A 20,130-nucleotide genomic window follows, 5' to 3' on the forward strand; every position below is an offset into this window, starting at 1 on the left:
GGTGCGGAGAGGGAAGGAGTAATGAAATTATGCAGATAGTAAAACACTTTCCAGTGACCATTTTTTTTTCTCCAGAAGATGTCCACGGAGTGCAGATGCCTCATGATAATACTTTAGTTATTGAGGCTATCATTCATAACTTCTGATTTCGCAAAGTCCTGGTGAATGATGGGAGTAAGGTAAACTTGTTGCTTTATCGAGTCTTTAGCAAATGAACATTCCAAATGAGCAGCCGGTTAGAGATCAGGCTTCAGTTAAGGGGATAGGGGGACCCCGTGGCAGTGGAGGGAAATGTGAAAGTAGCCTTGACACTGGAAGAACCGCCTTTGTCGTGCACCCACTACGCAGTATTTCTTGTGGTGAAGTTGCCCCTGAGCTACAATGCTATTTTGGGAAGGCCGGTGCTATACTACTTTGAAGTAGTAACCAACATTCGGTACCTAACCATGAAGTTCCCTACAGATTCAGGGGTAAGCATAGTCCAAGAAAGATAGGAGGAAGCCCGCGCTTTATGCTTAACCATAGTGGCAGAACCAAGCATAGTACCAGAAGAAATAAATCCGGAGGTTATAGAAGTCCGAGATGAGAAGAAGGATGTCAGGACGAAGCCTGTTGATAAGTTGGAGACATTTTCACTGTCTGAAGAGGAAGATGATAAAGTCTTCAGCATCAATGCGGAACCTTAAAAAAGATCAGAAAGAGATAGTAATGGATGCCTCAAGTTTTGTCTGGAAACCTTCGGACATGCCGGAGATAGATCCTGAGGTGATAACACACAAGCTAAATATCTTCCCTAAGGCCAAACCAATAAAACAAAAGAAAAGAGTATTCGGGAAGAAGAAACAACAAGGCACAAGGGAAGAAGTACAGAAGCTGGAGGAGATTAGCTTTATTAGGGAAGTCATGCACTCGTAGTAATTAGCTAACTCTGTTTTAGTTAAAAAGACCAATGGAAAGTACAGAATGTGTATAAATTTTACTGACTTAAAACAGGTCTGCCCTAAAAATTGTTATCCCCTTCCCGATATAAATAAAACGATCGATTTTATGGCCTGTTTTGATTACATGTTGTTCCTTTATGCCATGTCAGGATATCACTAAATTCCTGAGGTGATGACACACAAGCTAAATATCTTCCCTAGGGCCAAACCAATAAAACAAAAAAGTATTCGGGAAGGAGAAACAACAAGCCACAAGGAAAGAAGTAAAGAAGCTGGAGGAGATTAGCTTTATTAGAAAAGTAGTGTACTCATAATGGTTAGCTAACCCTATTTTAGTTAAAAATGCCAATGGAAAGTACAGTGTATAGATTTTACTGACTTAAAACAGATATGTCATAAAAATTGTTAATCCCTTCCCAATATAACTAAAACGATTGATTTTACGGCCGATTTTAATTACATGATGTTCCTTTATGTCATGTCAGAATATCACTAAATTCATATAGACATGTCAGATAAACAAAAAAATCTCATTTACTATTGTAAGGCCATGACTTTCAAACTGAAAAATACAGGGTGACGTTTCAATGATTGATGAATAGGATTTTTAAAGGTTAGATAGAGCTTAGATAGAGCTTAAAAATACAAATTAGTCATATCTTTCTTTTAAGTTTCTGCAAATAATTAATTTTAAAATTTCTATTGTGTTATAATAAATTATTACATATGTATGATACAAAAATGTTGATTATTTTATTGATCTTTAAAATAATTTTGAAAATTCAAAATTTATTAATTACCGCAGCTCTATAATTAAGAAGAATTAATTTGGTCATATATAAATTAGATTAAAGAAAAAGTTGAGTGGTATGCTCGAAGAAGCTTCCCGCAGGGCGTTGCCGCGTAGGCGAATGAAAGCAGCCTGCTCTTCCTGGGTTCACAAGTCATCAAGTGTAAACGGTGAGTTTCTGAGGTTCTCCTGTTTGTTCATCTTCATCTCCTGTAAGCTTTGGCTGCTCTGAGCAACGCAAGACATATGCATATATATCTCTACTTGTGTGAATTATCTTCTCCTATGTAATATCTCTTCAGTTTCAGCAATAATTTGAAGGTGATGAAGATGGGAGACGGAAGTATATATAAAGATGGAAGAAATTAGCCCCCTTCTTGTTCTAAATACATCTGATTGAGATTTCGGGTATGCGTTTCTTGCATACAGTAAAAAACCAGATGAATATATCATGAGAGTAGTGCAGTTGACTCTACTGCTGTTGTTATTATCCCTTTGTTTTCCCTTGTAGTGCTTTGTTTTATTGATCTACTCATGAAACATCTATGTGGGTGGCTTGCCATTATATTTTATTGAAGTTTCTATGGTTGTCTCAGCTGCTAGTAGTAGTAATTTCGCCATTATTAATTTTCTATTGATTATTTCTGAGGCTGGAGAATTATGAGAGCATAAGCATGTTCCTACCATGGAAAATGGGATTTATTTTTATTTTTTTCCTTTTTTTTCACTTGTCTGTTTCAAGCGTTTCTTATTACTTTGAGAGGGATGGAAGTTTTTAGGAAATATTGATAGAAATTTTTTATAAATTTTATTTTTTTACAAAGTATTTTACCAATTATTATTAAAATTTAATTGAGCAAAAAATTAGGTAAAATATAAAGTAGCATACAATATGCCCATGAATATTACTTGTCATCAATATTAATACACAGGGGAATGAATTCAGCCTATCTAGCTTTCAGAAGGAGTCCTGCACCAAGGGAAGTTTTGACTGATACAACATTTTAAAAGCTAACCACCGCTCTCTAGTCGTCTTTCACTATTATTTATTGAACAAATAGATCATGATTTATACAATAAGTAGAAATTTTATCACACATAATAAATGATTAATATTTAATCGTACGATGTGTAATAATTTTTCCTCATTAAAAGTTATTTGATAGACAAAGAAACACCTTGTGGATATATCTATTCTATCTGGCACACTGGGCAACCAAATTGCATAGGTTCATCATTGTCAAATAATATCCCGCCAGATTCTATATTTAGATTTATGAGACCCAAAAGCTTGCAGTTCAAGACAAAAATAGATTTATGCTTATGGCTGGGTTGTCGAAGAACTCTGGAGCAGAACACACAAACAGAGAAGACAAGAGGTATGGTTGAGAACTATATTAGCTGTTGCTTGCCATTACTCAGAAAGTTGTAATGGAGGCAAGAAGAAATGAGGGTTAATATAGAGCTTATAGAGCCAAAAGAATCCGCAAACTCCCACCTTAACTTATGATGATTATTATTTGGCATTGTATTTTTGTCTCGTATGAGCATATACTTGTTGCAAGCAAGGTCTGCAAATGTTAGGAGGACAGAAACAATGGCCATAATCACTCCATATCTTGCAGCTTTCACCTTATGTGGAGAGGTCTGCTCAAGTGCTGCTGATATGGCCTCAGCTCCAACGGTAATAATAGACAGAATTATGTCCCACCGAAACCAGCGAGCCTGCATTAAAAATAACTAAAATATCATTAATATCCAAAAAAGAAGACAAGAAAAAAATGACAATGGAGTTGCATGTAAAAATGGAAAAAGAATAGAAGAGAAATTGATCATTACAAAATTCTAGAGAGATTTTGTCATTTGCAGACAGTGAGTTGGAGAGATAGAAATAGGGCTTGTCTATCAGATGAATCGCATATGAAAGAGTATGAGAGTATTTTAATAAGGAGAAGCTGGGAAATTTGATTACTCCCTTGAATCAGAACTTAGGAATCAGAGCTCAAGGGAATAATCATATTATAATGTGTCACTTTCATATGTTAAATTTTCTTTCATATTTATTTCCTCCAGCTTTACCCAACCACCTTTAGATAGAAATAGACTTTTCCTGCATCTTTACCCAACGAAAGACTCCTGTAGGTTTTTTGAGTTCGAATTAACTTTAAACTCCTCTCTTCTTTCTTTCTTATTTTATTTTATTTTTTTAATGGTCTATATGAAATTTGGCATTAAACTCTGATCTTAAGATTTTATTTGTTTATTTTACATTATCATTCTACTTAATTTATATCATTTCCCATCGAATTATACCATTTTATCATATTATAATTAAATATTAATTTAATTTTTAATTTAATACAATGATTAATCATCAAAATTTTAATAGATAATAAAGTAAATTAAAAATAAAATTTGAATAAATTTAACAGATTTTTACGATTTTTTTATTATTTTTCTAAAATTAAATAAATTTAATTTTTATTCTTTTTATAAGAAAATTAATTTTTATTATTTTTCTAAAAATAATTTATTTAATTTTTTATTTACAAAATAAATCATGAAGGATTAAAGATTTTGGAAAAAAAAATAATAAGTGACATCACACTATTTAACTGTTTAAAATGTAAAAAAATTAAAATGTATTATTAAAAATGAAAAATACAAAAACAATATATAGCTATTTTCAAAAAATAATGAAAATATGTAAAATTAAAACCACCTATTTTTATTCAAGAGTTAAATAAGTTAAATTTTATTTATTAATTAAATGTTTATATTTTTACTTAATTGCTAAATAAATTGTAATTTAATATTATATTATTTTTAATAATAAAATATTATTTTTATAATTTAAAATATTAAAAATTTAGTATTTTAATAAACATAAAAATTAAAAAATACATAAAAATAGTAAATAATTTTTAAAATTATAAAAATAAAAATTTATTATAAAAATATTATATTAAATTAAGACTTATTTTAACTAAAACTATGAAAATTTAATTTAAAAAATAATAATAGCTATTTAGTCATTCAAAAAAATACATAACTTATTTCTAAAAATAAAAAGTCTACAGGCTAAAAAATTTGTAGCTTAAGTTTTTTAAATATATAGCTAAAATTTTTAATATTAAATAAAAAACACTAAATTTTAAATTTATTATGATCATAGTAATTTTTTAAATTAATTTTAATTATATTTAAATTAGTTTAAATTACATGTCACGTATCATTATTTTTACAAACAATTTAATTAATTTGAATAAAATTTTATTTAAGAATTTAAATTTTTAATTATTTAAAATTTTAAAATAAAAAAGTAGAGAATTTAAAATTTTAATTATATAATTTGAAGATTTTAAATAATTAGGAGTTTAAAATTTTAATTAAAATTTAATTTAAATTAAATGAATTTATTTATACAATAAAAATAATAATATGTTGCATGTTATGGAAATAAATTTAAATTTAATTAAAATTAATTTAAAAATTTATTACAGTCAAGTGAATTTGAAATTTGAAATTTTTTTATTTAAAATTAAAAATTTTGCGTATAAATGTGGAGCCAACCGGCAAAACAAAGTATATAATGGTGGGTTTGACACTGACTTCGAGACAGTTTCTAAGCAGCTTCCTTCAGTGCGTAGCCACGTAAGCCGCCAATTTATTGTTTTGAAACAGATTTCTTCTCTTCCTGGATTCTCAAGTAATGATCATCAAGTGGGAACACGAATTTCTGAATTTCCCATGTGTATTGATCTTGATCCCATGGAAGCTTGGATTCTTCATAGCCTGGTAAACTCTCCTTATCCTGTTCTATCTTGAATTTCATTTTTCATCCCCGTTTCCAGAGTTTGCGATGTGATGAAAATGGGAGACAACAAGATACAGGCGGAAGAAAGTAGCCGATTGTGATTTTAGCTATGCATTTCTTTTGTATGTGGTGTCGCCTGCCATTAAACCAGGTAAATATCACGAGGAGTTCTAGGGTTGAATCCTGTGCTGCTGTATCTTTATCTTTATTTTCCCCTGTAGTGCTCTGTTTTTATTGGTGTACTGAAATGAATCATGAATAGTTTTGTGGATGACTTGCTATTATATATTTGTGAAAGAAGATTATTTCTATTATTGTCTCGGCTAGCTATTTTGGGATTTTTCATTTTCTTCTTTTTGCCGAAAGCTTGGGGTGTGGAACACAAATGTTATTTGGGCCGTCAAATATTATGTGATTTCTTTTTGGGTTGGAAAACCACGAAAGCAACCATCTGATGCTATGCAAAATGGGATTCGTTTTGTGCTTTCTTTCTTTTTTCACATTCCCCTGTTTCTGTTGCCAATTTCAAGGTGTTGTTTCTGTGAGAGAGCCTAAAGATAGAGAGCTTATCTAGATTGGCTTGTCTATGCAGGTATTTTCAGATGAATTAGGTATCATTACTGTTTCCCCAATTAGTCTTGTATCTAAGGGAATAGTAATTCATGGATACTGCTTTCTGCTTTCTGGTGTCGTCCACCTCCATAGAAAATGATAGAGGGCTTAATTAGGATATATTGCACTGAGTTAAAATTTAGTTCTATATTAAAATCATAGTATATGCCTATGAAAAGAAAAAATTATCCAGTGAAATAATCCTACAATATAGGATGTTTATAGGGTATAATAAATAAATAAAAGCAAAACATTTGTATAAGTGTAGTTATATTTTAAAAAAAATTAAAATTACTAATTAATTATCATATATTTTACTATATAATTTTTTTATGCGTAAAAATATTTTTTGAAAACAATACTAGCTGAATATAAGAATGTAGAATTATATTCACATGCATGTAAATGCATCAGTAAATAAACTATGATGATTTACCATTTGATGTTTTTTAAAAAAAAAATTAACAACGTTAACCATTATAATCTTTCTTCGTGTTTAATATTCAGCATAATTTAATTTATAATTAGGGTAAATTTTAGATTTATATAGTACCAATTAAATTGATATCTTGTATCACAGTTATCTATGAATAAGCCCAATTATATTTTACTAATTAGTCATATCTGTCTTTTAAGTTTCTACAAATAATTAATTTTAAAATTTCTATTGTGTGATATAATAAATTATTACATATGTATGATACAAAAATGTTGATTATTTTATTGATCTTTAAAATAATTTTCAAAATTCAAAATTTATTAATCACCGCAGCTCTATAATTAAGAAGAATAAATTTGGTCATATATAAATTAGATTAAAGAAAAAGTTGAGTGGTATGCTCGAAGAAGCTTCCCGCAGGGCGTTGCCGCGTAGGCCAATGAAAGCAGCCTGCTCTTCTTGGGTTCTCAAGTCATCAAGTGTAAACGGTGAGTTTCTGAGGTTCTCCCGTTTGTTGATCTTCAACTCCTGTAAGCTTTGGCTGATCTGAGCAACAAAAGAAATATGTATATATATCTCTGCTTGTGTGAATTATCTTCTCCTATGTAATATCTCTTCAGTTTCAGCAATAATTTGAAGGTGATGAAGATGGGAGACGGAAGTATATATGAAGATGGAAGAAACTAGCCGCCCTCTTGTTCTAAACACATCTGATGGAGATTTCGGGTATGCGTTTCTTGCATATGTGATGTGGCCTGACAGTAAAAAACCAGATGAATATATCATGAGAGTAGTGCAGTTGACTCTACTGCTGTTGTTATTATCCCTTTGTTTTCCCTTGTAGTGCTTTGTTTTATTGATCTACTCATGAAACAGCTATGTGGGTGGCTTGCCATTATATTTTATTGAAGTTTCTATGGTTGTCTCAGCTGCTAGTTGTAGTAATTTCGCCATTATTAAATTTCTATTGATTATTTCTGAGGCTGGAGAATTATGAGAGCATAAGCATGTTCCTACCATGGAAAATGGGATTTATTTTTATTTTTTTCCTTTTTTTTCACTTGTCTGTTTCAAGCGCTTCTTATTACTTTGAGAGGGATGGAAGTTTTTAGGAAATATTGATAGAAATTTTTTATAAATTTTATTTTTTTTACGAAGTATTTTACCAATTATTATTAAAATTTAATTGAGCAAAAAATTAAAATATAAAGTAGCATACAATACGCCCATGAAAATTACTTGTCATTAATATTAATACACAGGGGAACTAATTCAGCCCATCTAGCTTCCAGGAGGAGTCCTGCACCAAGGGAAATTTTGACTGACACAACATTCTAAAAACAAACCAACGCTGTCTAGTTGTCTTTCACTATTATTTATTGAACAAATAGATCATGATTTATACAATAAGCAGAAATTTTATCATGGAAAGTTATTTGATAGACAAAGAAACACCGAGGAACAGCCTAAACACCTTGTAAATGTATCTGTTCTATCTGGCACGCTGGGCAACCAAATTGCGTAGGTTCATCATTGTCAAATAATATCCTGCCAAATTCTATATCTAGATTTATGAGACCCAAATGCTTACAGTTCAAGACAAAAGTAGATTTATGCTTATGGCTGGGTTGTCGAAGAAGTCGGGAGCAGAACACACAAACAGAGAAGGCAAGAGGTATCGTTGAGAACTGTATTGGCTGTTGCTTGCCATTACTCAGAAAGTTGTAATGGAGGCAAGAAGAAATGAGGGTTAATATAGAGCTTATAGAGCCAAAAGAATCTGCAAACTCCCACCTTAACTCGTGATGATTATTATTTGGCCTTGTATTTTTGTCTCGTATGAGCATATAGTTGTTGCAAGCAAGGTCAGAAACTGTTAGGAGGACAGAAACAATGGCCATAATCACTCCATATCTTGCAGCTTTCACCTTATGTGGAGAGGTCTGCTCAAGTGCTGCTGATATGGCCTCAGCTCCAACGGCAATAATAGACAGAATTATGTCCCACCGAAGCCAGCGAGCTTGCATTAAAAACAATTAAAATATCATTAATATCCAAAAAAGAATACAAAAGAAAATAAAAAAATAGAAAAGAACTTGATCTTTACAAAATTTCAGATTTTTTGTCATTGCAGACAGTGAGTTGGAGAGAGGTCCTGCAGTAGAGAGAGAGGGGTATGGGAACTTTAGATAGAAATAGGGCTTGTCTATTAGAATGAATTGCATATGAAAGAAAGATCAATAGGTGTATTTATAGGGAAAGGCGAGAGGAAATAAATATGAAGAACTGCCTACGGCACTAATCCGGCCATTGACTTAAGCCAATGCATTGAATTGACGACTACGGATGGTCGCCCAGAGAACCAATTAGAGTATGACACACATTAAGCCAATGCACAAGAGTATGACACATACTAAGCCAATGCACACGAACGAATTAGAGTATGAGAGTATGGTACCAAATATGGCGGTAGCAAGTACCGCCAAATGTTTTCTTCATATTTATTTCCTCCGCTTTTCCTCCAACTACATTCCATTTTGGATTCAAATTAACTTTAAACTCTCAATATTTTTTATTTATGGTCGATATGGGATTTGACATTAAACTCTAACCCTAAAATTTTATTTATTTATTTTACATTATCATTCTATTTAATTTATATAGTATTCCATTGTATTATATCATTTTATTATATTATAATTAAATATTAATTTAATTTTTAATTCAATACAATGATTAATCATTAAACTTTTAATAGATAATAAAGTAAATTAAAAATAAAATTTGATTAAATTTAACAGCCTTTATTAATTGCTGTTAAATTTAACAGTCATTTATCACTCAGCAGATATAATTATAAAAGTAATAATTTTTACGATTTTTTTATTATTTTTCTAAAATTAAATAAATTTAATTTTTATTCTTTTTATAAAAAAAATAATTCTTTATTATTTTTTATATCATTTGATTTTTAAAAAAATAAAGAAAATAATTCAAAATGTAGGTTTTTCATTCCGTCATTCATTTTAATTTTTGAATAAAATGAAATTTTAATTTTTAACATTAAAATTATTATAATTTCATTAATAATAGATATTTTAAAAGTGAATAATATAATATTTATTCTTTTATATTTTTTTTTGAAAACATCAATAATATATAAATTTGTTAAATTTTTATAAGTAAAAAATTATATTTAAATTAAATTATCTTTAAATATGATAATTTTTAAAAAATAATTCTTATAATTTTACAAATTAATCTCTACTTATTATAATATTTATATTTTTTATAAATTGTTTTCAATTCCTAATCTATAAATTAAAAATATATACATTTTTTTATTATAAAAAAATCTTATCCATGGCAACTTTATAATAATAATAATTATTATTATTATTATTAAACTTTTTTCACTTTTGAATAAAAGTATAAAAATTTAAATTAAATTAAAAAAAAAAAAGCAAATTAAGAGAAAGCGACAAAGTTATCCAAAAATATTTGAAAAAGGGAGAAATACTAGCACAAAATTATAACTGATATTGAGAAATACAGAAAATAGGATTTACAGCGTGTGAATAAGTTTAGTCAGAGATGATCACGTCTTTTCCGTTTATTCCTTTTTCTTTTGCTCTCTAGTGACGCATAATCACTATCCTATTATAGTGCCACATATCTCTGCCACTCAGGTCCATACGTACGAACGTACTAACGTACCCCTCTCTGTCAGGCGACCATTTAATTCCCTCCGACGCGCATGCTGATAGGACTGTGAGATGACTGGACCTGCTCTCTTACCTCTTATCATGTCATTGGGCTAGGTTATCTTCTGGTGAACATGCGCGTGTGGTCAGTCCGACCTGCTTCACGTCACCAGGCTGGAGCATACGATGTTGGGCCGGTCTGCTTTAGAGTAGCCTGATGGGCCTTGGGCCTATATCCTTCTCTAGGACCCACCTCACCCCGGGTGTGAGAAGGCCGGCGGTCATCAAGTGCCCCTTTACCTCTTCAGCAGTTATTTCATGAGTGATGAGGGGGTAAATCCCTAGGCCCCCATTATGTCCGCGCGGCCCAAGGGAGGCTTCTGTCAAAACATCCCTTCTCTGCCCTTAATCTTTTCAAATTCAAACTCCTCATTTCTCCCCAGACTCTTCTTTTCACTTTTCTCTTTGTATTTTGTCTCTCTCATCTTCAGCAAAATCCCTTCGAGGTACGTCTTCTATTTTCTCTAATGGTTGTCTCTAGACTTCTTGATGTTGTGAATCTGAGGTCCTGCATCACTACTACTTTCCTTACCAACTTCTTTTCTCGGGAATATCTAGATACCTCTATCTATCGTGTTAAGGCTCCTCATCGTAATGAGATGATCGTTCTTCACAATCCTCCACCGCCGGGTTTGATTGACTCCAACGGGATCGCAGCTTGGTCTTTTTTGTCAAGCAGCGCAATTTTGATTTAACCTTTCATTTTTCTTCCTTCTCCATTGAGGTTTTCCATTATTTCAGAGTAACTCCTCGCATGCTCTCACCCAACTCCATTCTCTTCATGTGTTCCTTTGAATCCATCAGCCTGTGTTGGGGTTTTGCCCTGTCAGCCATCCTATTTTCCACCTTTTTTCGTTTGGTCAGGGCTAGCCAGGGGTTTTACTATTTTGCTCCCCGAGGAGGGTTGTCTATTTTCTCGGAGTATAAGGACTCCATTAAGGGTTGGGTCTAAGATTTTGAAGTGGTGGAGCTGAAGGAAGGCTCTGGGATATCTTGGGATGTGGAGCTTTCTTGGAGGGATGTCCCCCCAGGTTATAACGACCTTCCTCGGCTGCCCGTGCTGGATCAGATCTACCTTCTCCAATTGACCTCTATCTCGCGGAAGTATGATGTCGAGAAGTGCATGTTCGTGTCTAGTCTTCAGGACTACCGGGAAGCTGGCATTCATTTGTTGATGATTCTGCCTTTTTCTTCTGACTTTTGCCTTTTTTTCTTGTGTTTTATTTTAAACTTTTAGTTGTTTTTGTTGTTCGCAACCTCCTTTGTACCGATGGACAAGATTAAACCTCCGAGGAACTTCACAATGTCCCGGAAAAATATGAGGGCTACCTTAGAGGCCTTCCGGGCTGGCCGATCAGTGGCCGATGTGACCTGGGAAGTTTTTCAGGCCATCTCCCCTCCTGTGGCTGGCCAAACTACTTCTCTTGCCCCTGCTTCTTTTCAGGCACTGGTGCCTGCCTCCAAGGGCTCTCGTTCTGCAGCCTCCAAGGCTTCCATCTAAGGTAGGACTCCGTGCTCCTTTAAGTCCCCTGAGGCTGCTAGGCCCAAGTCAACCTCTACTCCAGCTTTCGGGGAGCCCATCACTATTGAGGAATCTGCGGAGGGTGGTTCCAAGGGAGGGGTTGTGGTCGCTCCTTCTCCAAAACGGTCTAAGTAGGCCACTGCCACTGGAGCTATTGTGATTAAGGGCTCCAGTGGCAAGCGAGCCCAATCTTCTGAAGGCCAGGCATCCAAGAAGTCATGCTTAGCTGGGTCTCCCGAGGCCATTCTCCCTCCTCCTACTGATAAAGGAAAGCAAGCCATGGGGCAACTGTCTTCAGCCACTGGCAACGAGCTCCTCAACGCTGTTGAGGTGACTCCTGGGTCCGCGGCGACCTCTGTGGCTAAGATGCTACATGAGAAGATATTCAGTGGGATATCTAATGTCTCTGATCCACGCTTTCTTACTCTTGCTAGCCATTTGGCCTGCTCCACTAGGCAACAGGTGGCTTTTCGCTCGCAGTCTCGGGAGGAGCTGGGAGACAGCCTCCGAGAGATGTTCCTCTTGGTGAGCTATTTTACTCTCTTTAGGTTTGCTTTATTTTTGTTGTGCTCTTACTCTATTTGTTGTCTCTTTTTGTTAGGCGCTTGGCATATACATGGAGATCGATGCTCAGGATCAGTCCTCCAGAGCGAGATGGACCAACAAATCTTTGAAGCCCACCATAAGGAGAACATCGTGGCAACTGATGAGGCCCGTGGGCATATAATTGCTCTTAAGGGTCAACTCGAGGACCTCACCATGCGTTTGGGGGAGATGTGGGGTGAGGTCAGTAGGGCTTCTGAGCAGGCCTCTGTGGCAGAGTCTCGATGGGACGAGGCTTTGGCACAATTGTCTTCTCTGAAGAAGTCCTGCTGCGAGCGGGATAAGGCCCGGGCATAACGCGACGAGGCCCGGGCTCAATGTGAGGAGGCTAGGGTCCAGCGAGAGAAGGCTTTAGCCCAGGTTGTTGTCCTTCAACAGGAGCTCAACAAGCATGCTGAGGACTTGAAAGGCATGGCCTTGGCTGCGGAGGAGTCACAACTTTAGCAACAACAACTCCGCCAAGAGGTCACTGTTCTGGAGGAGAGATATTCTGCCCTGCTGAGGGACGTCAAGCTTGCGAAGGATAGGGTCCAGCTAGCCTGTGAGGAGTGTTTGCAGGAGTACAAGGACTCTGCTGAACTGAAGGCTAAGATTGAGCAGGCCCGTGAGGCGTGACTTGAGGAATATAAGGCTTCGGATGAAATGAAAGAAAATTTATATAACTCAGCCATCCTATGTTCGCTTTCGGGTTAAATCAAGGCCTGAAGGCAGTTAGGGATGTCCCCTCCAATATGTTAGGGCCCTTCGAGCTCCCGTATACATGCAGTACAAGCTACATCTATAGTTTCTTGGATCAGTGCAGCTGACTATATCTGTCACATAACAAATCCAACAACACATAATATAAAAAAATTGCAAACATGTCCTGCCCTCTTTATTAATGACCATCTCTAGTCCAAATTATGCAGAGTTGAACCAACAGAGAACAGATACGTACCTTCACATCCTCTGCAAATACAAACTTTATTTTCGTTGAAGTTTTTTCCAGCAGTAGCTAGAGGTACAATTAATGTTTGGCTCGCGACTTATATCACAATATCCTTGATCAGCTGCCCAATCAAGCACCGCAGGGACATGATCCATGAGGTTCAGATCATCATGGCTTCTTGAAGATATAGGCCAGTTTTGATCAACCATGAAAGCGGACTTGCAGCTGCTGCGATCGGCCATGCTGTTAAAAGGGCTTGTCATGTTTGCTTCAAAGAACTGGACGTAAGGAGGTATAGTGGCCTGGCAGCAGTTGATGCCGTAGCAGCCACTTGCATTAGCTCCACTAGGACAAATAGACAGACATCCTCCAACTATGTTGCCACCATCCTCCATAAATCGAGCATAATTGTCGCAACCCAGGGCTGTGAACCTGCTAGAAGAATTTGAGAATACGAAAGGGCTGGCCAAAAGGGAAACTGTTGTCGTATTGGAGGCTTTGTTGCTGCAATCGGAATAAATTACTGGATTGCTGACTTGAACTTGCCCTGTTGTTGATAGGTCCAGCAACATGTTGATGCTAGTTAAGAAAGGCTTTGCAGGTGTAAAAGTGTAGTTGCAAGTTACCTCGAAACTCTCATCCATGTAACAACCTTTCCCAATTCCAAATGGAAATTGGACGTTGACATCACCACAGATTGACAGACAAGGCTCCACTGCTAGAATTTGGGTTGGCCATAATATTGTAATGAAGCCAAGCTCCATTAGAGCAATCATCATTCTCTGTCGTCTCTTTCTTTCCATTACAGGTATCAAATTAATTAAGCTACTTCCAGGCCAGGCCTTAAAAGGACTTGGGATGGATACTTCAGGGTTAGCCAGATTTATTTCTTGGCTCCTGGAATTTTCCAATTTCTTGCTCCGGAGCAAATTGGTAACCTGCCAAAGTTGAATCTGGAACCCATCTGTGCCATGAGTCGCTCAATCACTCTCTATCCTGTCATTATCATACTTTTTTATGGTTTAAGTGATATTGGTAAATTTATTTATAATTATTGACCAAGACAGAATAATATCATCAAAGTGATCATTCAAGATTTGAGTTTTTTTTACCTTTTGTTGAAAAATCAAGATTTGAACTGATGAAATTCATTATCATGTTCAGCTACATTAGGCGCTCAGGTTTTGAAGTGATCAACGTTGGCAAGCTTGTTAATCTTGTAAAATTTTAAAGGTATATCGACTAAAAAATACAAATTTTATGATTTTTCATATTTATAATCTAAACTTTTTAATTTTAATTTAAATTTATTATAATTATAGTAACTTTTTAAATTAATTTTAATAAAATTTAAATTAGCTCACATGTCATTATTTTTAACATATAAGTAATTTGATTAATTTAAATTAAGAATTTAACTCTCTAATTATTTAAAATCCTAAATTAAGATTTTTATTTAAGTATGAGCAAATTAATTATTTCAATTATATAATTTAAAATTTTCATGTAATTAAGGGTTTAAAATTTTAATTAAAGTTTAATTTTAGTTAATTAAATTATTTATGTGATAAAAATAATGAAATATAGTATATCGAGTTAATTTAAATTTAATTAAAATTAATTTAAAAAATTACTATAATTATAATAAATTTAAAAATTAAAAATGTAAAAATTCACAAAATTATTGTCTTTTTAGCGAACAGCTCAATTTTATATTAATCTTTTTATTATCCTTGCCATTAATATCATTCATGTCACTTCTTTCTCGTTATATGGATTGCTGAACGAAAGCACTTGCATATCTTTTATCATTATTAATCTTTTTTTATTTATTTCATTCAGTTCTCTAATTTATTTAATTTTTATAACTGTTGCTTATCATAATACTCTACTCACTACACCATAAATATTCATAAATTAAAATAATAATTTATCTTCAGCCTTTATAATGAAAATGAATTAATACACCTTTAAAAGAAATTTATATTAATGATTTCATATGCAATGAAATAAATTTCATATTTCACTATTCATTTATTTCAAAAACAAAATGTGAAGAAATTTCAATCTAGTTTATCAAATATACAGACAAACAAATAAATAAATAGAACTTCACTTCAAGAAACAGTGAAAAATGAGCCTAATGGCAGAGTGTTTATGGCAACTAGTTACTAGAAATTTTTGGTTGCACATCTCAACGGCCAGGGATACCACTATTAAGTGATCTAGTTGACGATGAGTCAACATCCAATGGCCCAGTATAGTCGCCAACAGAACAATCAACCTCTTCCTGATCCTGTTCAATTGTTAAAGAAAATCCTTGAGAGGCTCTAATTCCCTCTAACTCCATTGCCACAGTCTTCATGCCAGCTTAGCAACTGCAATTATTTCTTCTTTCCCACCTTCATTGAGAACTCGAACATCAACAATTTCAAACAAACGATTTGCTTCCATTGAATCTAGAAAATATGTAGCTAGACTTCTCGCTTCAACAGATCGTAGTGGATTGATTGGTTTTTGTCCAGTTAAAAGCTCAACAATAACTACTCCAAAGCTATAAACGTCACTTTTCTCTGTAAATTGGCTTGATTGGAAGTACTCTGGATCCAAGTATCCAAAAGTTCCTTGTACTCGAGTGGTCACATGTGTTTGATCAATTGAAATTGATTTTGAGGTGCCAAAGTCTGCCACTTTTGCTCTAAACTTATCATCCAAAAGAATATTGGATGACTTTATATCTCTATGATAAATAGGCACGGAAGCTGCTGAATGCAAATAGGATAGAGCACCTGCAACTTCTGTGGCAATGCGCAAACGCATTTCCCATGTAAGTGGAAGCTCTTCATTTTGATTATGTATGTATTGGAAGAGTGTTCCATTAGGGATGAACTCATAAACAAGTAGAGGAACTTCTGTCTCCAAACAACATCCAAGTAGCTTGACCACATTTCTATGGTTAATTTGTGATAAAATTAGCACCTCGTTGATGAATTGCTCAAGCTTATCTTCATCTACTACTTTGGATTTCTTAATAGCAACAACTCTCCCATCTGTCAACATTCCTTTGTATACTGTTCCTTGACCTCCTTGACCAAGGATTCGATTCTCATGATAGTGGTCAGTTGCATTCTCCAATTCGTTGCAAGCAAATAGTTTTGTTTGCTCAACATTGTTTCCCTCAGAGGAGAGTTGTTGTTGTAATAACAACCCACCGTTCCTTTTGAAAAATTTTTGCTTGAGTTTCATTGCCTGTCTTCTCTTCATTAACTTGTACAACAACCATAAACCAATTAGGAGGAGCAAAAATCCAAGACCTGATGCGCAGCCTGTACAGCCCAAAAGAGAGTCAAGTTTGTAACATTGTATGTGACAGAAATGAAGAATGGCATAAATAGAGAAACTTGCGCACCTATGATAATGAACTTGGAGTGGGATTTCTGGTTTGAAAAGAGATGTGATGGGTAACCAATATTGGAAATATTTTCATAATTCTCAGTCGGACAGGGGCAGTCGTAGCCTCCCGGAGTATGCATACAAAACAGATCACAGTTATAGTTCCCTCCATCTGTGCATTTGCTGTCATCTGTCAAATAACATACAATAAATAAACCTATAAATTGCGGATCTGATATCAACCAGATATTGGAATGCGAAAACAAATTTTGTTCAACCAGGTAAATTTCATCAAAGTAATCTGAAAGAGCTGAGTGAGAATTTGTACCTTGACAATTCCTACAAATACACAATTGCCTAGTGTTTATCTGTGCCCAACAATACTTGGAGTCTGAAGTACAGTTGATGTATGGGGTTATAGTTTCACTTAGATCGCAATTCCCTTGAAACTTTGCCCATTCTATCCGTGCAGGAACATGATCCATTTGAAGCATTTCATCAAGGCTTCTTAATTCGAATAAATCTTGGTGAACCATGAAGGCGGACTTACGACCGATGCAATCAATCTCACCACTAAGGTCTGTCATATTAGCTTCAAAAGACTGAATATTGGGAGGAATAGTAGCCTGGCAACAGTTGAGACCATAACACCCCCTTGTATTACTACTTTCATTGCGGCAAATAGACAAGCACCCTCCAACTGTTTCACCATCCTGAACAAGCATGGCATAATTGTCGCAACCCGTGGCTGTGAATCTATTCGCCTCATTTGAATAGACAAAACCAGTGCCTGACATGTTAACTCCTCTATTTGTAGAGACTTTGTCACCGCAATCGGAATGAATTACTGGATTGTTAACTAGAACTGCGTCACTGCTTGATACAAGTGCCAGAAGTTCCATGTTGATGCTCTTTAAGAAAGGCTTTGGAGGTGTAAAAGAGTCGTTGCAAACAACCTCAAAGCTCTTGTTCATGTAACAACCTTCTCCGACTCCAAACGGGAAGTAGAAGTTAACATCACCGCACTTGTCTTGGCATACTGGGTTTGCCAAAGATGCAGCTATGGCCGGTGGTGCTGTAACGCATACAAGTATCAAAAGGACAAGAAGCTTCAGCGGAATCATTGCAGCTCTCTCCATTATTTCAGTTCTCTGGTTTTTAAACGCTTTTAATAGGAGGACTTTGCTTAATTGCCAGTCTCACGTTCCAGCCTACCCCATTTGAATCAGCAACTCGTTCACTCGTGCGACTCATCAATGTCAATGAGGAAACAGTAGATAGAAGAAACCAAAATGCAAATACAGCAAAAGTGAACTTACCTCCTTATCCCTTGTAACTTTGGGGGAAAAAAAAAGTCCAATTAAATTTTAGATTAATGAATTAAGCTAAAGAGCCAATAAATGAATCATATTTTACAAATTAGTCATATCTGTCTTTTTAAGTTTCTACAAATAGTTAATTTTAAAATTTTTATTGTGTGTTATAATAAATTATTACATATGTATGATACAAAAATGTTGATTATTTTATTGATCTTTAAAATAATTTTGAAAATTCAAAATTTATTAATTACCGCAGCTCTATAATTAAGAAGAATAATTTATTAATAAGTTGACTGTGGTATGCTCGAAGAAGCTTCCCGCAGGGCGTTGCCGCGTAGGCGAATGAAAGCAGCCTGCTCTTCCTGGGTTTTCAAGTCATCAAGTGCAAACGGTGAGTTTCTAAGGTTCTCCTGTTTGTTGATCTTCATCTCCTGTAAGCTTTGGCTGCTCTGAGCAACGCAAGAAATATGTATATATATCTCTACTTGTGTGAATTATCTTCTCCTATGTAATATCTCTTCAGTTTCAGCAATAATTTGAAGGTGATGAAGATGGGAGACGGAAGTATATATAAAGATGGAAGAAATTAGCCCCCTTCTTGTTCTAAATACATCTGATTGAGATTTCGGGTATGCGTTTCTTGCATACAGTAAAAAACCAGATGAATATATCATGAGAGCATATGCATGTTCCTACCATGGAAAATGGGATTTATTTTTATTTTTTTCCTTTTTTTTCACTTGTCTGTTTCAAGGGTTTCTTTTTACTTTGAGAGGAATGAAAGTTTCTAGGAAATATTGATCGAAATTTTTTATAAATTTTATCATTTTTTACAAAGTATTTTACCAATTATTATTAAAATTAAATTGAGCAAAAAATTAGGTAAAATATAAAGTAGCATACAATACGCCTATGAAAATTACTTGTCATTAATATTAATACACAGGGGAACGAATTCAGCCCATCTAGTTTCCAGGAGTCGTCCTGCACCAAGGGAAATTTTGACTGACACAACATTCTAAAAGCAAACCACCGCTCTCTAGTCATCTTTTACTATCATTAATGGAACAAATAAATCATGATTTATACAATAAGTATAAATTTTATCATGGAAAGTTATTTGATAGACAAAGAAACACCTGAGGAATGGAGTAAACACCTTGTGGATGTATCTGTTCTATCTGGCACACTGAGCAAGCAAATTGCGTAGGTTCATCATTATCAAATAATATCCCTCCAGATCCTATATCTAGATTTATGAGACCCAAAAGCTTGCAGTTCAAGACAAAAATAGGTTTATGCTTATGGCTGGGTTGTCGAATAACTCTGGAGCAGAACACACAAACAGAGAAGGCAAGAGGTATCGTTGAGAACTGTATTGGCTATTGCTTGCCATTACTCAGAAAGTTGTAATGAAGGCAAGAAGAAATGAGAGTTAATATAGAACTTATAAAACCAAAAGAATCTGCAAACTCCCACCTTAACTTATGGTGATTATTATTTGGCCTTGTATTTCTGTCTCGAATGAGCATAAACTTGTTGCAAGCAAGGTCTGCAAATGTTAGGAGGACAGAAACAATGGCCATAATCACTCCATATCTTGCAGCTTTCACCTTATGTGGAGAAGTCTGCTCAAGTGCTGCTGATATGGCCTCAGCTCCAACGGCAATAATAGACAGAATTATGTCAAACCGAAGCCAGTGAGCCTGCATTAAAAACAAACTAAAATATCATTAACATTCAAAAAAGGATAATGGAGTTGCAATGCATGTAAAAGTGGATAAAAGAATAGAATAGAATTTGATCTTTACAAAATCCCAGAGACTTTTTGTCATTTGCAGGCAGTGAGTAGAAGAGAGGGAAGGGAACTTAAGATAGAAATAGGCCTTGTGTGTTAGATGAATTGCATATGAAATTGTGGGTATTAGGCCTGTGCAATCGGTCGGTTCGGTTCCGAACCGAACCGAACCGAAAAAACCGAAAACCGAAATGTTAAAAT

The 20,130-nt window shown here is 34.6% G+C and overlaps 1 protein-coding gene, 2 long non-coding RNA genes and 1 pseudogene across 4 annotated transcripts; 2 read left to right on the forward strand and 2 right to left on the reverse strand.

Moving 5' to 3' along the window:
* Positions 1-1,653: 1,653 nt before the first annotated feature.
* Positions 1,654-2,221, forward strand: LOC110607078. Its single transcript, XR_002486612.2, has 2 exons — positions 1,654-1,901; positions 2,040-2,221. It is a non-coding gene; the product is annotated as an uncharacterized LOC110607078 (long non-coding RNA).
* Positions 2,222-5,356: 3,135 nt separating this feature from the next.
* On the forward strand, positions 5,357-7,527 carry LOC110606109. 2 transcript variants are annotated; one of them, XR_002486487.2, is made up of 3 exons: positions 5,357-5,699; positions 6,975-7,087; positions 7,220-7,527. It is a non-coding gene; the product is annotated as an uncharacterized LOC110606109 (long non-coding RNA). The 2 variants fall into 2 exon arrangements; XR_002486488.2 differs by having other exon boundaries at positions 7,226-7,527.
* Positions 7,528-13,451: 5,924 nt separating this feature from the next.
* On the reverse strand, positions 13,452-14,219 carry LOC122722522 (wall-associated receptor kinase-like 8). The gene has a single exon (XM_043953530.1). The coding sequence runs from the start codon at positions 14,217-14,219 to the stop codon at positions 13,452-13,454; it is 768 nt and encodes a 255-aa protein (XP_043809465.1).
* Positions 14,220-15,513: 1,294 nt separating this feature from the next.
* Positions 15,514-18,066, reverse strand: LOC122722547 (annotated as a pseudogene).
* Between the last annotated feature and the right edge of the window lie 2,064 nt (positions 18,067-20,130).

Source organism: Manihot esculenta, chromosome 18, assembly GCF_001659605.2.
Source record: "Manihot esculenta cultivar AM560-2 chromosome 18, M.esculenta_v8, whole genome shotgun sequence".
In the NCBI taxonomy this organism is placed as follows: Eukaryota; Viridiplantae; Streptophyta; class Magnoliopsida; order Malpighiales; family Euphorbiaceae; genus Manihot; species Manihot esculenta.